The 13,698-nt window shown below is 50.5% G+C and overlaps 7 protein-coding genes across 7 annotated transcripts; 3 read left to right on the top strand and 4 right to left on the bottom strand.

Annotated features, from left to right (window-relative positions):
• Positions 1 to 107: 107 nt before the first annotated feature.
• On the bottom strand, positions 108 to 1,640 carry PV06_05514 (ATP synthase F1, delta subunit). Its single transcript, XM_016406530.1, has 3 exons — positions 1,393 to 1,640; positions 849 to 1,166; positions 108 to 747 (listed from the first exon to the last, which is right to left on the bottom strand). Exons 1-3 carry the CDS (start codon positions 1,543 to 1,545, stop codon positions 544 to 546), a joined length of 675 nt encoding a protein of 224 aa, XP_016262134.1. The 5' UTR covers positions 1,546 to 1,640; the 3' UTR covers positions 108 to 543.
• A 213-nt stretch (positions 1,641 to 1,853) lies between these two features.
• Positions 1,854 to 2,900, bottom strand: PV06_05513 (uncharacterized protein). Its single transcript, XM_016406529.1, has 2 exons — positions 2,241 to 2,900; positions 1,854 to 2,188 (listed from the first exon to the last, which is right to left on the bottom strand). Exons 1-2 carry the CDS (start codon positions 2,752 to 2,754, stop codon positions 2,028 to 2,030), a joined length of 675 nt encoding a protein of 224 aa, XP_016262133.1. The 5' UTR covers positions 2,755 to 2,900; the 3' UTR covers positions 1,854 to 2,027.
• An 806-nt stretch (positions 2,901 to 3,706) lies between these two features.
• Positions 3,707 to 5,543, top strand: PV06_05512 (adenosylhomocysteinase). Its single transcript, XM_016406528.1, has one exon. It carries the CDS (start codon positions 3,843 to 3,845, stop codon positions 5,190 to 5,192), a length of 1,350 nt encoding a protein of 449 aa, XP_016262132.1. The 5' UTR covers positions 3,707 to 3,842; the 3' UTR covers positions 5,193 to 5,543.
• A 321-nt stretch (positions 5,544 to 5,864) lies between these two features.
• On the top strand, positions 5,865 to 8,149 carry PV06_05511 (uncharacterized protein). The gene is made up of 2 exons (XM_016406527.1): positions 5,865 to 6,126; positions 6,193 to 8,149. The coding sequence occupies exons 1-2, from the start codon at positions 6,068 to 6,070 to the stop codon at positions 7,916 to 7,918; spliced, it is 1,785 nt and encodes a 594-aa protein (XP_016262131.1). The 5' UTR covers positions 5,865 to 6,067; the 3' UTR covers positions 7,919 to 8,149.
• A 275-nt stretch (positions 8,150 to 8,424) lies between these two features.
• Positions 8,425 to 10,103, top strand: PV06_05510 (uncharacterized protein; the record flags this gene model as incomplete). Its single annotated transcript, XM_016406526.1, has 1 exon — positions 8,425 to 10,103. The coding sequence occupies exon 1, from the start codon at positions 8,553 to 8,555 to the stop codon at positions 10,101 to 10,103; it is 1,551 nt and encodes a 516-aa protein (XP_016262130.1). The 5' UTR covers positions 8,425 to 8,552.
• Positions 10,104 to 10,980: 877 nt separating this feature from the next.
• On the bottom strand, positions 10,981 to 11,402 carry PV06_05509 (diphthamide biosynthesis protein 3; the record flags this gene model as incomplete). The annotated part of the gene is made up of 1 exon (XM_016406525.1): positions 10,981 to 11,402. Exon 1 carries the CDS (start codon positions 11,278 to 11,280, stop codon positions 10,981 to 10,983), a length of 300 nt encoding a protein of 99 aa, XP_016262129.1. The 5' UTR covers positions 11,281 to 11,402.
• A 320-nt stretch (positions 11,403 to 11,722) lies between these two features.
• On the bottom strand, positions 11,723 to 13,578 carry PV06_05508 (uncharacterized protein; the record flags this gene model as incomplete). Its single annotated transcript, XM_016406524.1, has 4 exons — positions 13,464 to 13,578; positions 12,758 to 13,345; positions 12,567 to 12,701; positions 11,723 to 12,454 (listed from the first exon to the last, which is right to left on the bottom strand). Exons 1-4 carry the CDS (start codon positions 13,518 to 13,520, stop codon positions 11,723 to 11,725), a joined length of 1,512 nt encoding a protein of 503 aa, XP_016262128.1. The 5' UTR covers positions 13,521 to 13,578.
• Between the last annotated feature and the right edge of the window lie 120 nt (positions 13,579 to 13,698).

The following is a 13,698-nucleotide window of genomic DNA, read 5'->3' as shown; positions in this document are numbered from 1 at the left end:
TTTTGATCTTGTTTCGATATCTTACTGTTTCCACCCAGGCAGAGATTTGTGAGAAGATCAATCTCGTATGTCCGAGGCGAGTATTTCACCTTGAGGGCATACACATATCTCTACCCACGAAGTGTCAAAAGGAGTACTTTTTTCTCGTGCAATTCGATTTCTTTTGCAAGCGGTGAAGAGACCGCGAGCGAGAGGAAAAGAGAGAGAGAGTGGCGTAATACGTAAGTTGGTAACTTATCAGAGTCAGTGATTGGGTCCTTTTGTCATCAAAACACGTTCACTTGATTGACTTGGACAAGGTTTCAATGATGCATGAATTGATGAGTTTTTTTATATACACATCACCTCTTCTCCTTCCATACAAGACCAGCAGTACCCCCCAACAAGAGGGCCTTGGCTGTATGAGCTGGGGAACACAACAACCACACCGAGAATATATTTCTCCGCCTGATCTATTTTGTTGGCATGTCGTCCACTCAAAGTCACTTCTGCTGGCCCCCTTGTGACCCATCTCCAAAATTTCTCCTTCTGTTTCTTTTTGTTTTACACGGTATCGGTGAGCATCTTGTTCATCTTGGAGATCTTGCTGGACACGCTCAGATCGATGGTGCGTTCGCCGATTTCGACCACGAGACCGCCGAGGATATCTGGGTTGACATGCGTCACGGTCTTGAGCTTCTTGCCTTGGCTGTATTCGGACTTGGCGATGGCTGCTTCGAGACGCTTGAGTAGTTTATCGTCGAGTTTCTGTTTCGGTGTGTTAGCATTGTTGATACGGATCCTCCCTCGAGAAAACCTTTGGGAGGGACCAAAAAATTGTTTGACCGCGATGGGAGAAAAGGACTTACGCTTGCACTCGTGACGGTCAATTCCACCTCTCCCTTGGCGGCGCTCATCAGGGTGCCAAACTTCTCACACACGCCCTCGAGCAGACCGAGACGATTGTTCTCGGCCAGGGCGGACAAAAAGTTCTTGACGGTGCCGGTCTTGTCGACGCCACCGGTGTGCTTCTCGAGTTCGGCGACGATCTGGGACTTGTCGGAATCGGACAGCGTGGGTGCCGCGATGATGGTCTGCAGTTTCGGGTCGGACTTGAGGATCTGGAAAAGGCTGGCGATGGCTTTCGAGGTCGGGTCGAGCACGTTTTGTTTGGCGGCGGCCGTGTACTGTTTTGAGACAAAGCATGATTGTTAGCCATTTTGTTGTAAAACTCTCTTCGGGGAACCAATTTTTTTCCCTCGCTTTTTCTCTCCTTCGACAAAACGAGAATAGGTAGAATGGTTCCTAATAGTCCCGGCTGGTCTTTCGTGTGCACCACCACCATCACCACGAGAGGTTCCAGCCCCAAAAGTCCCGCTCCATCATTTCCAGGGAAATATCACTGTGACGTACCAAAGCGTTCGCATATGTTCCATCGACACCGAACAGAGGGACGGGAGGCTTGGTGTCGGCACCTGCAGGAGCAGCGTAGGTTCGGATAGCTGTTCGGGGAGCTGTGCGACGGGCGGCAGCGAAGGCTGGCCGCATGACCCTTGAGGACATCATCTTGTGTGGGATCGAGAGGTTGTCAAGCTCAAAAGTAAGTGACGAAAAGGGAGCTTGAGGAGGGGAGATTCAGAAGGAGATGAATTCAATTCCTGCGGTACGAGTAGCTTCCAAGATCATTGACGGTCAAATTGAAGCTGCACTCAAAACGAGCTAGACCCGATTGGGAAACGCCTTGTTCACGACTTTTGAGGGCTTTTGCATGGCAGAAACGACTTGTCCTTCCAGGGACTCTTCTCTACGAACACGACAATGTACATGAGAATAAAAGCGTCGCATCAAAGAAAAGACGTTCAATATAGTCTCGGGTGACTTTGACATTTTTGGTGCTTCATACAGAAAATTATTACACGCCGGTCTATCCCAAGTCCAATACCTTCTTCCAAAGAAAAAAAGATCGCTTTCGCCGAGTAATTCCCAGGACGGTATACAATTTGGTCGTTTCCTTCAATGCCCGAGGGTGTCATCTTCCCAAGCAAACCTCAATACGGTGCAAAAGTCCAACTTGCTACATCGTCCTCGATGATCAAGCGAACACCTCGGACATCAATATGCTCATACATTCTAGGGATGATAGCGCGAGCTTGCTGATGCCATGGTCCAGTGCCTCCTTTGATTGCGTCGTTCTTGTTCCGCCAGACACCTCGAAGACCGTTAGTTGGGAAGATAAAAGGTAATCCGACAGGTTCACTCACATGTTGCCAGGTTCCTTCTGTTGCCGTCCGGAGTGCCATACCAATATTTCAACAATCCACCGCTTTGAGTAGCCTCGACGTGAGAGAATTTGTCGAGCTTGAACAGGAGTTCCGAATCGATATCTTCCATGAGCTTTGACCGGAAGTCAACGACGTAGAACTCTTGGCTAGTCCAAGTGTATCCTTGTTCTCGCACCAAGGACTTCAATCGAGTCATTACATCCCTCCAATTGATAGCATCTTGGTACGTCGTAGTGGCATATTCCTTTGTAGCAGGTGCCAGGGTTGTCAGTGCCAAAGCCAGAAGACGGTTTGGTGTATCGATACTTTGTAGATCCAGCATATGCTCCGGCTCGGGGTAAGGCGACACCACAAACCAGCGAGCATCTAGATGGTCTATCTTGCCGGATTGATGCTCAAAACCCCCTGGTTGGGCATGAGTGGTATTCCGCAATGGGTTCCCCAAATCTACCTCTTCTGCCACCAAGGGAACGTGTATAGTGGTAGTTGTCATTGATGATCGATCGATCCTGTTCTTCGGCGATCCGACCTCTGAGCTCGAACAGAAAAAACCAAGGTTGCTTGTACTGTGAACAATGGGAGTGAAGCTACCTGTGTTTGAAATTAAGTAGTCGAGATGATAACCAATTATTTGATTGTTGAGTAACTTTGTGGTCCTGTGCAAAATTGTGTAAAATAGGCGTGCAATGGCGCAATGCAATGGCGAATTTTGACGCTGGGAAATTGTGTCAAATGTAGGACAACGCGCGAACAGAAGTATTTAGACTCCACGAGAAAAAAGAGCGGTCAGTAGGCAGGAAGTTGAGGAAGATGACCATGCACAATACTTTTGTTGGATTGTCCTGGCGGACTTGGTCGCTGCCACTGAGTCTGCCAGAGGCCGGGAAGCGAGCACAGCCGGCCATTTCAAACGTACGGCGAGTACCTACCTTGCCAAGGGCCTGTTGAAAAGGGAGAAGGGCATCTCAGGTGCATAGGAGACGTAACGAGGACGAGTGAGGCCGCGCCAGGCTTCTCATTTCCTTATCGGGGCAAAATATCATCGAGCGTCGATAAAGACGCAGGGAAGGCCACCAGCAGGCGACACATGTCCTTCTGCGTGACTGTCCACACTCCCACCTCACCAATGGCCCCGACTCGGGCACCACTTGTATGTGTAAGGACTGGCGACAAACATCAAATGATGTGGAGATGCCCATGTATGACATTGTGAGGCATTCAGAGATGAGATATATATATATCCTTTGGGGATTCTCTTTTTCCTTTTCAACACAACCTGATGATACGTTGACAACAGAGAGTCCTCCAGTCCTCGACGCTCGGCAGTTGAAAAACAAGCGAAGGAGGGTTGATGGGTGAAGAATGACGGGCTGATTGGTGGACAATGCGCTTCTGCGGGACAACAATTTTCCGTACCAATTTTTCGCAGTCTCAATCAGTCTTTAAATCTCCATCTGCGGTGAGGACAAGAAAAAGCGATCTCCCAACCCCTCATAACCCACTCACTCACTCTCTTTTCACTAAACACCATAATCTCACCTAGAATTCCTCCTTCCAAAGAAGCCCTTCGTTACCGCAATCATGAGTGCTCCAGCCCAAAAATTCAAGGTGGCCGACATCTCGTTGGCCGCCTTCGGTCGACGTGAGATCGAACTCGCAGAGATCGAAATGCCAGGTTTGATGGCCATCCGCAGAAAGTACGCTCCCGATCAGCCACTGGCCGGTGCCAGAATTGCTGGCTGCCTTCACATGACCATCCAAACTGCCGTCCTCATCGAAACCCTCAAGGCCCTCGGTGCTGAAGTCACCTGGACCAGCTGCAACATCTTCTCTACACAAGACCACGCAGCCGCCGCCATCGCTGCCGGTGGTACCCCAGTTTTCGCCTGGAAGGGTGAGACAGAGCCAGAGTACGAGTGGTGTTTAGAACAACAATTGAAGGCATTCCCCTCAGGAAAGTCCTTGAACCTCATCCTCGATGACGGTGGTGACTTGACCGCCCTCGTCCACAACAAGTACCCAGAGATGTTGAAGGGCTGCTACGGTATCTCAGAGGAGACCACTACTGGTGTCCACCACCTCTACCGCATGCTCAAGAGCAAGAAGTTGTTGTGCCCCTCCATCAACGTCAACGACAGCGTCACCAAGTCCAAGTTCGACAACTTGTACGGGTGCAGGGAATCTCTTGTTGATGGCATCAAGCGTGCTACCGATGTCATGATTGCTGGCAAGATCGCTGTTGTCGCCGGTTTCGGTGATGTCGGCAAGGGCTGTGCTCAAGCTCTCCACAGCATGGGTGCCCGTGTCCTTGTCACTGAGGTTGATCCCATCAATGCTCTGCAGGCTGCCGTCTCCGGCTACCAAGTCGTCACCATGGATGATGCAGCTGCCCAAGGTCAAATCTTCGTCACCACCACCGGTTGCCGAGACATCATCGTCGGAAAGCATTTCGAGGCCATGCGTAACGATGCCATCGTCTGCAATATCGGTCACTTTGACATCGAGATCGATGTCGCTTGGCTCAAGAAGAACGCCAAGGAGGTCACCAGCATCAAGCCCCAAGTCGATCGATACACCATGGCCAGTGGTCGTCACATCATCCTCCTGGCCGAAGGCCGTCTAGTCAACCTAGGCTGTGCCACTGGTCACTCCTCTTTCGTCATGTCCTGCTCATTCTCCAACCAAGTCCTTGCTCAAATCCTCCTGTACAAGGCCGAGGATGAGGCTTTCGGCAAGAAGTACATTGAGTTCGGCAAGACCGGCAAGAAGGAGGTCGGCGTGTATGTGCTGCCGAAGATCCTCGACGAGCAAGTGGCTCTTCTTCACTTGGAGCACGTCAATGCCAAACTCACTAAACTCACCCCTGTCCAAGCCGAGTACTTGGGTCTGGAAGTTGAGGGTCCCTTCAAGTCCGACCTCTACCGCTACTAGATATCGCTCTGTATTGTTTTATTTGGAATGCATTTAACACCGGCGCCGGCACCTTTAGGGTTTGTTTCTAATGCTCAACGCATAGAATACAATTGACACGGGTTCTTGTTCTTGGACGGCAAAAGAATTGCAGGCTCTCAACGACTTGATTGGGAGAAGGTCGGGATGATGATATGACAGACACGACCAAAAGTTTGTGTCCTACCTACCTTTCAAAGAGGTAGACGAGAAGATTATGTCCTTCAACGGACATCAACGAAGAGCTTCATCAGCTCTCGAAAAGATACCCTAAATAGATAGTACGAAAGACAGTTTGCTAACGCAGCCTTGAAATGATGTACTGAACAACCCTCTTTTTTTCAACTCGTTCTCGTGCTTGAAGGGTCCAAATGGCATAGAGAAGTCATGGGTGCACTGAATTGATCGTCGTCCCTTGCGTACTCTTACCAGTTAGCTGGTTGATGGCGAGAGACGATGCAAACGACTGATGAGTCGTGACTGGCGGCACAACGAAGTTACGTACTCGTGCATTCGGTTTAGCGCTGTATGATCTCAACTTTTGACGTAGGCCAGTTCCACCCGCCGTTGATGGAGTGGGAAGCTATGACCGAAGAACGAGTCAGCTGTCTTCGGGATGGCAGCTGATTGTCCTGCCAGCATACGATTAGCATGTGCAAGATATGCCTGGATATCAATCAGAGGGAGTTCGACTGACTGACGGGAATGTGCTCATAACAGCATCTGAAGCCGGTGCTTGACTATCAAACGGACTCATCGTGCGAACACGGCGTGGTGGAACGCCAGTCTACCTCGCCGCCCCTACGAGTACCGCCTATTCATTGACACGGGATTGACAGCCCCACGGCACCGCAAAGATGCGTCGGGTCCATCCAGCAAAGAATGAGTATCTCGTTGGCCTTGTGGACATCGGAAGGTGAGTGTGTCACAACATCCAGTGTCTGTATTTTTCGAATTACCCTGACCAAAGTGCATCGTTCAGCAATGGGATCCGATTTTCGATCTCAGACCTGTCCCCTCCGACCACCAGAATCCTACCGACAATCTACAAGGACCGTTCTGGCATTTCGCTCTACGATGCACAATTTGACCCAGAAACCGGAGACAGAATCCCCATTCCACTTCGCGTCATTAAAAATGTCACCGCTGAGCTGGAACGATTCAGTCTTGTCTGCCATGAGTTTGGCGTCCCAGGGGCCAACATCTCCGTCGTTGCCACAGAAGCCACCCGGACGGCTCTCAACAACAAAGAGCTTACGCAGCATATCAAGGCGAAATCAGGATTAGAAGTTCAAATGCTGAGCAAGGAAGAAGAAGGCAACGTTGGTGCCATGGGTATTGTAAGTAGTCTGCCGACTGTCAAGGGACTTGTGATGGATCTGGGAGGCGGCAGTGCCCAACTGACCTGGATCATCTCGGAGGACGGGATGGTAAGGACTAGTCCTAAGATCGCTGTGTCATTCCCTTATGGTGCTGCCGCGGTGACAAAGAGGCTGGAAGATTGTAAGGAATCCCCCGACCCGGAGAAGGCTCGAGAGGAATTCAGACAGGAGATCAGTCAGAGGTTCCGAGAAGCACTGGACAGCTTGGAAATTCCGCCAGAGCTTACAGATCGAGCACGTAGAGAAGGTGGATGGCATCTATACTTGTCGGGCGGCGGATTTCGGGGCTGGGGTTATCTACTTCTCCATGAGTCGCAGAAACATGGCCAAAACTATCCAATCTCAATCATCAATGGCTTCAAGGTCTTCAACGAGGAGCTCACAAACACCAAAAGACTCAAGGAAGTTGCCAAAAATGCGGAGAAGATCTTCCGTGTTTCAGACCGTCGCAGATATCAGGTTCCTGCAGTCGCCTTTCTGATCAATGTCTTATCCAACACGTTGCCACTGGGAGGGCCGCTGGTAGCTCGTTTCTGTCAGGGAGGAGTGCGAGAAGGGTTACTATTTCGAGACTTACCAAGATCAGTACGAGCACAGGATCCTATCGCCGTCGCCTCTGCTCCTTTTGCGCGGCCATCTGCTGGCGACTTCAAGAGATTGCTACTTAGTGCGTTGCCACCACCAGCGTTTGGCATGGTCTCGCCCGAATCGATTACATCCCACATCATCGAAGGTCTGGCTAATCTTTGTTTCCAACATTGCACTCTGAGCAAGGAATTGGCCTCGTTCTCGGCCCTATACTGTACGATCAGTGGTGTTCTAGCCTCTGCGCATGGCTTGTCTCACTCCTCACGAGCCAAGATTGCCTTGATGCTGGAAAGTCGGTACGACGGCGAACTTCCTCCGCGAGAGGAACAGTACAAACGACTCCTCGAGAATATTCTAACACCAGAGGAAGTTTGGTGGTGTAGATATGCTGGCACTGTGGCCTGGTTGATTGGACAGATCTACCCGACAGGTGCCATCGGCTCGAAGCCAAAGCTGTGGCTTTCTGCGCGTTTTGCAGACAATCTTGGCAAGTCAGGAAAGAGAAATGGAATCGAACTCACAGTTTCGATTCCAAGGTCCGACAAACAGGTTGAGTTGGTTGGTGATTCAGATGATGATGAAGACGAGGACGAGAATCCAATCGTTGGCAGGACCCGAATTGAAGGATACGCAAAGAGGGTTAGCAAGGTGGGCAAGAGAAAGCGTTGGGTTGGCGGACGAGAAGGATGGGGAATGAAGGTAAAGGTGATTGTTGCTGAGCAGTTGTCTATGGATTGAAACGTGGGCTTCTGGAAGTTCGAATCAACGTATACGATAGCAGGTTATATAATTCAGGGTTTATGGTCAGTATCATTACGCGTTTGAATGGGTGAAGGAGAACTGGTGCTGTTTCTAGGTCTTTTCATCATTATATGATATGGGTTTTTAAAAAGCGTATTCTGTATGTCTTACAGTACTGGTATCTGGTATGAGAACTATGAAAGCGAAGAAGGCGTTTGTATAAAAGGTTGCGGAAAAGCTTTGTGATGCTTAAGGGTGCTTGTGCAGTGACGCTTAAGTAGACTGCATTCCTAATAGGCGCATCATTGCTGGGGCACAAAACCCCTAGAGAGAGCCCCGTTCAGCCTCGTCTGTTAGTTACCCAGTTAAGCCCGATCACCTTGCCTTGTCTCATTCCTGAATTCTGCCTCTTTGCTACTCCTTACTCCATATACAATGAGTCACATTTCACCCACAAAGCAGCTGATAAAAATCGACACGAAAACGAAGATGACTCGGCAATGACTCAATTCACGTAATGTGAGTTTTGCCGACCATTCCTGGTGCCCAATGCACTCGTTCGAACGATTTTGATGTTTCGAGTTCCACCATCATTAATACGGGGACCACTATTGTTGGTTGTCGAAGTTCAATGTTGATTGGGCGAGGGGCGACCACCTTGCGCAAGGGCTATAAAAGCATCATCGGAAACGCCGCCCAAGACGTACGAGTACGAACAGCTACATCTACTTGGTCTGGTGCTGCTGCTGCTGCTGCAACCGCCGCAGAGCCGCCCTTTGCCAAAAGACCACCCCGACCTTTGCATCGATCATCCGTCATGGCGGCATCAGAGGATGGTTCGCAATCACGGACGCACGACGCTGGCTCGAGGCAAAACGATGCCTTCGCCAAGGGAAAAAGTAGGCCCTGGACGACGAAGCCGAGATCCAACAACAACAACAAGAGGCCGACACACTTTGTCTGTCTGCCTCTAGCCACGGAGACTTCGATCCCACAGTTGTCCGAATCTCTGGCTTATTTCCGATCGGTGACCACCACCACCACCACCACCACCACAACACCGACTATCGACGGAGGTGGTGCGAGAAGAAAAGCCACGACTACAGAGCCCGAGTCCAACTCCGGAACCCAGTCACGGGCTCAACAACATGGTACCGACATCGAGACTGAGATTAGTGGAAGTGGAAACGGGAGACGAGACGATACACTCCGTCTTATTCCTCCCGCCGCACATCGTCCTCCCGGAACTTTTCATCTCACTTTGGGAGCGATGGATTTGAGTAACCCAAAGGACCTGGAGAGGGCTCTGAAGTTGCTAGAGGGCATTGATTATCAGGCATTGTTGGCAGAAGCGGGGAAGTCGGTCGGTGGGGACAATCGCGGTGTGAGGACGACGACGAGTCCGAGAAGTCTGAATGCCGAGGGCTCTGCGGAACATTCACCTGAGCCAGGAACCGACGACGAGGGGAGGAATGATGATCATCATGTGGACGAGGAACGGAGAGATGGAGGAAGTCCTATCAAAATGACAAGAACCATTCTTGTAAAACCTTTGGAGTCCCTGTCTAGAGCGATATCACCACCGCCTACGTCAAAGAAGTTGGACAAGGATGACATCGCTGCTCAGACGTCTTCAGATCCAAAAGCGACAAAGAGTCAACAACAACCGGGCCCGACGACTCTGACCGTCACCCTCCACGGCCTCGGCACTTTCCCACGCGCGAGTAGCAGCCGCGTCTTCTTCGCCCACGCCGACGAAGACACGGGGCGACTGTTGCCGTTTGGGGACCTCGTGCGTCGGAGGTTCCGGGACGCGGGACTCGTCACGGAGACGAGACCTTTGGTACTACATGCCACGGTGGCGAATTTGATCTACGTCAAAGCGACAAGGTCAAAGGGGAGAGGCACAGGTGGTGGTGGTGGTGGTGGTGGTGGAGTGACGGTCGACGCCAGGGATATACTGAGATATTTTAATGATGGGAAAGCGGTCGAGGATAGAGCTGCGGTGCGAGAGAGAAACCCATCGGCCTCGACGATAACAACACCAGATTCAAGTTATATATGGGCACGAGACATTGTGGTTGACAGGATACGGATTTGTAAAATGGGTGCCGAAAAGTCCGAATTGGAAGGTTGGGGGATGGAGTATAAACCGGTAGGTGAGAAGATATTTGGATCATGATTTGAACAGTCCACTTTTGTAAGTGTAGACTTGTAAGGATATATCAAAGGCTTGGAAGTGATGTGATTGGAGACCACCATTTTATTACTTGGGTGCTCAAGGTAGGTATGTCAAACTAGCCATGTACGGAACAAAAGCAAGTATGTAGATGTCCCCAAAAATGGGCACAGGTCCATCAGCTCGTCTGTTGACTCGCTCAAAGGCACTCAGGTGTAGCGGATTGACTCGATACTTTATGAGGGAAGAGATGGTCGGTCCTTCGCTCAAAGACTTGTGTAGGCGAGGACTTTATTCACCACAAATCTCTGTGAAGAATGAATAAATGTTGAGATGGACATCCCCGGACAAAAGAGACGATAGGTGTGGTCGTTGGCCATGCTCACTCCTCTTGATGGAAATGACTTGATGATCTTCTCCAAGGTTTACCACTTTCTCGTCCTTTCTCCGCGCAGTGTGCGTACGTCTTTTTTCACATTCGTGGGGATGTGCGTTTGTCGCATACATTCGCTTCCTCGAATGACCGTACTCTCGTTCAGCGAGTAAGTACGTTTGATCTAATTGGCCATGGTTGTCCCCGTTGCTGCCCGAGTTGAGTGCTTGATCTTGCCATTTTCCAAAGTAATGCTGTCAGATATTTCCTCCATTTCAGTATCGCCCGCGCTCGTGATCCGTAGTACGTTCGAACAGATGCTCAATACTGGCCGTAAAACACTTTCTGCATCACGGTGCGCTTATTCAAAAGTGTGTTTTGTTGTTGTTTTGGTAGCGGGGGTGTTGTCTCTCTGTCTCTCCGGGCCAGACAAAGAATGATTTTTGTCATACTCGGGCCTCGTTGACATTACGCTTCCTTTCCATAAATACGCTCTCTCTCTCTCTCTCAACTCTTTTCATCTGTTGCGGGCAAATCATCCTCGTCGAAAATTACCCGTATCATCAGGCTACAACTGGGACACACGGCGATGTCTTGACCGTCTCGCATGTCGGCGATGCCGATCTCGAAGCGATCCCCGCAAGGGCATGGGTAATGGTAGATTTCGAGGTTCGAGTCGTAAGTCATGTCTTCAATCTCGATCTCATCGTAGATGTCTTCATCTTCGACGTCCGCGCTCGAAGATTTCGCCGCCGTCAAGTTGAGCGTGGTGGTGGCTGAGGCTGCGGTGGTGGTCGTGGACGGCATGGTTCGATATCCTCTTGACGGACTTGGTTGAATCTCTCTCTCTCTCTTACACACGAGTACTTCTTGTCCCAGAGTCACAAGGGTATGCAGTAATCAAATATGTCTCTGGTGGCTCGTATTTTGTATTCGTTGATGTACAGTAGGCGTACCCAAAAAAAAAGTTGGTGGACCAAGAAATCTTCTGCGGGGACAAGCAGCCCAAAAAAACAACCTGAGGCAATAATGCGGGGGACGTTGAGTTCGAGGAATAAATATTCAGCCTCGTCCTATTTACTCGACAGCCTGACCTATTCCTCTTTCTCAATTCACTTTGACAACACCGTTTAGCAGCGAGTTGGTATCAAAACCATCATCAATTCTTGTCGTATGTACACGAATTTTACCCATCATGTCTGCTCCGTACACGCCTCGCTCTACCTCTATTGACGCCAGAGCTCTAAGTTCAAGCAGGAGTCGAACTCGAACTCGAGTCAACAACCGCATTCTTCTTCTTCAGAGCTCTAGAATACTGACGACCACAGACCAAGGTGCCGACGTCGGCGACGGGTAGCTGCTCAAACTCCACGTCCCGATAGTCCATTGCATAATCATGCCTCAACACTCGTATATCCGCCTTGAGGATCGGGTCGTCAACAGCCGCCATTTCGGCGGCGATGAGACAAATACCCAAGGCACTGCTTCCAAGAGGCCTATATCGGCAACCTTCCCTAGCCAAGTTCGTAATCTCCGACGCAAGCGCACAAGACTCCTGCAGGATCTCTGTAGGATCCGGCCACACGGCGATACGCAACTCATTGACGAAGACGGTAATTCCGAGTCCCAGTGCATACGTCCGTATGGTATGACAATGTATGAGATCGGACATGTCATTCCAGACAAATTCGCTGGACGCCATATCACCTTTGTATTTCTGATACCTTTCTCGCAAAGTGCCGACGGCAGTTTGGATCTCTTGGTAAAGACCCTGGACCTCATGCTGGATGACGACTTGCTCGAACTGGGACGCACTGTCGTCCTCCAGGACAGTTCTTGCCTTTCTCATCATGTTTGCTAATCGTGTCATACATTGCACTGTTTGACCCTCTGGTGAGAGAGAGTACAGCTTCCTATCGAACATGTCGATCCATTCCTTGTCCGTGAAGACGACTCGATCGGTGAAGATGGATTCGAAGAGCTGTGACAGGTCACAAGACAAAAGAAGTGAGCTTGATGGTAAAGATAAACAGTTTGTTGTTGTCCACTGGGGAGGGGAAATAGGGAAAAGGTACGGGCACAGAAAAACTTACCACAACAGCTCTGAGGGACAGCAGAAGATTCCTCTCAAAAGGATCATCCTGTTTCGGGGGACCCCGCAACCTCAAGATCTGAGCTGCACCTTCGACGTGACCACGCCCAAGCTTGACCGGAGACCAAATGTATTGCTGTGGGTTGTGCTTAGTCGAGATTCTCCGAGGATCGAAAAGAAATGAGTGCTTACCTGACAGTTCATCAAGAGCAAAATCGCACCGAGCGTTTCCGGCTCCCGAGCCTTGACCGGATCATCCAGACAATTCCGGAGCGCGGTCAAAGCGACACCATACCTCTCCAGCACAATCGGAGCAGCCACTTCCTGACGGTTCATGGAGCGCTTCACGGCGAGCAAGAAGGCCTCGGTCGCAGAGTCCAGCGCCACGTTCGTACCGAGCCGGCGGGGTAGATCGTTGAGGTAATCCCCATACGTCCATGCGAGGTTGTACCTGATTCCGACGGTGGGTTTGATCTTGTCTATGACGGAAATGGCGAGTCGAGATTGCTCGCAGTTCAATCCCGGACGTACTCTTACGGGCATCGTCGCGAAGTGTGGAGACACTTGCAGCGGCCGACGTTGACTATGCTGATGAGGGCTGTTATCTGTGCCGCCTCTCGTTGTCGCTGATGATATGACGCTCCCTTCTCTCGATGAAGGCGGGGAAGACGAAGATTTTTCCCCGTTATTATGCATAAACTTGAATCGTCGCTGACCCTGGCCTGTACAGGGGATGTTCAACCTCTTGCATCGTGGACAAGGGTGTTGAGAAAGATCACACTACCCAATTGACAGGTTAGGGATCTACACATACACATACAAACATACACACACACCCCCCCCCCTTCCAAAGGAAGGTGGGTATGGTTTTGTTTGATTTTTAGAGAGAGTTTCATACTTTTTTCTTTTGCGTGCGACATGCATCGCAGCCTCGTCCGGACGGAACTCCCGGCATCTTTGACCCATGCTCTGTTTTTCTTCCGCTTCTAGGTGACCTCTATCAGATTGGAGTTAACGTACCATGGGCGCGGTATATAGCCCAACGAAGCACGAGAAAGTATTCCGTCGGGAAACTCGAACGGGGGACGTTGCGCCGCTCTCGGTCGCGCCACATTATGCACGGACCATCAGGC

The sequence above is a fragment of the Exophiala oligosperma genome (assembly GCF_000835515.1).
Source record: "Exophiala oligosperma strain CBS 72588 unplaced genomic scaffold supercont1.5, whole genome shotgun sequence".
NCBI classification, from domain to species: Eukaryota; Fungi; Ascomycota; class Eurotiomycetes; order Chaetothyriales; family Herpotrichiellaceae; genus Exophiala; species Exophiala oligosperma.
Note: the sequence above shows the minus strand (reverse complement) of the source record. Positions and strands in the feature narration are given on the sequence as shown.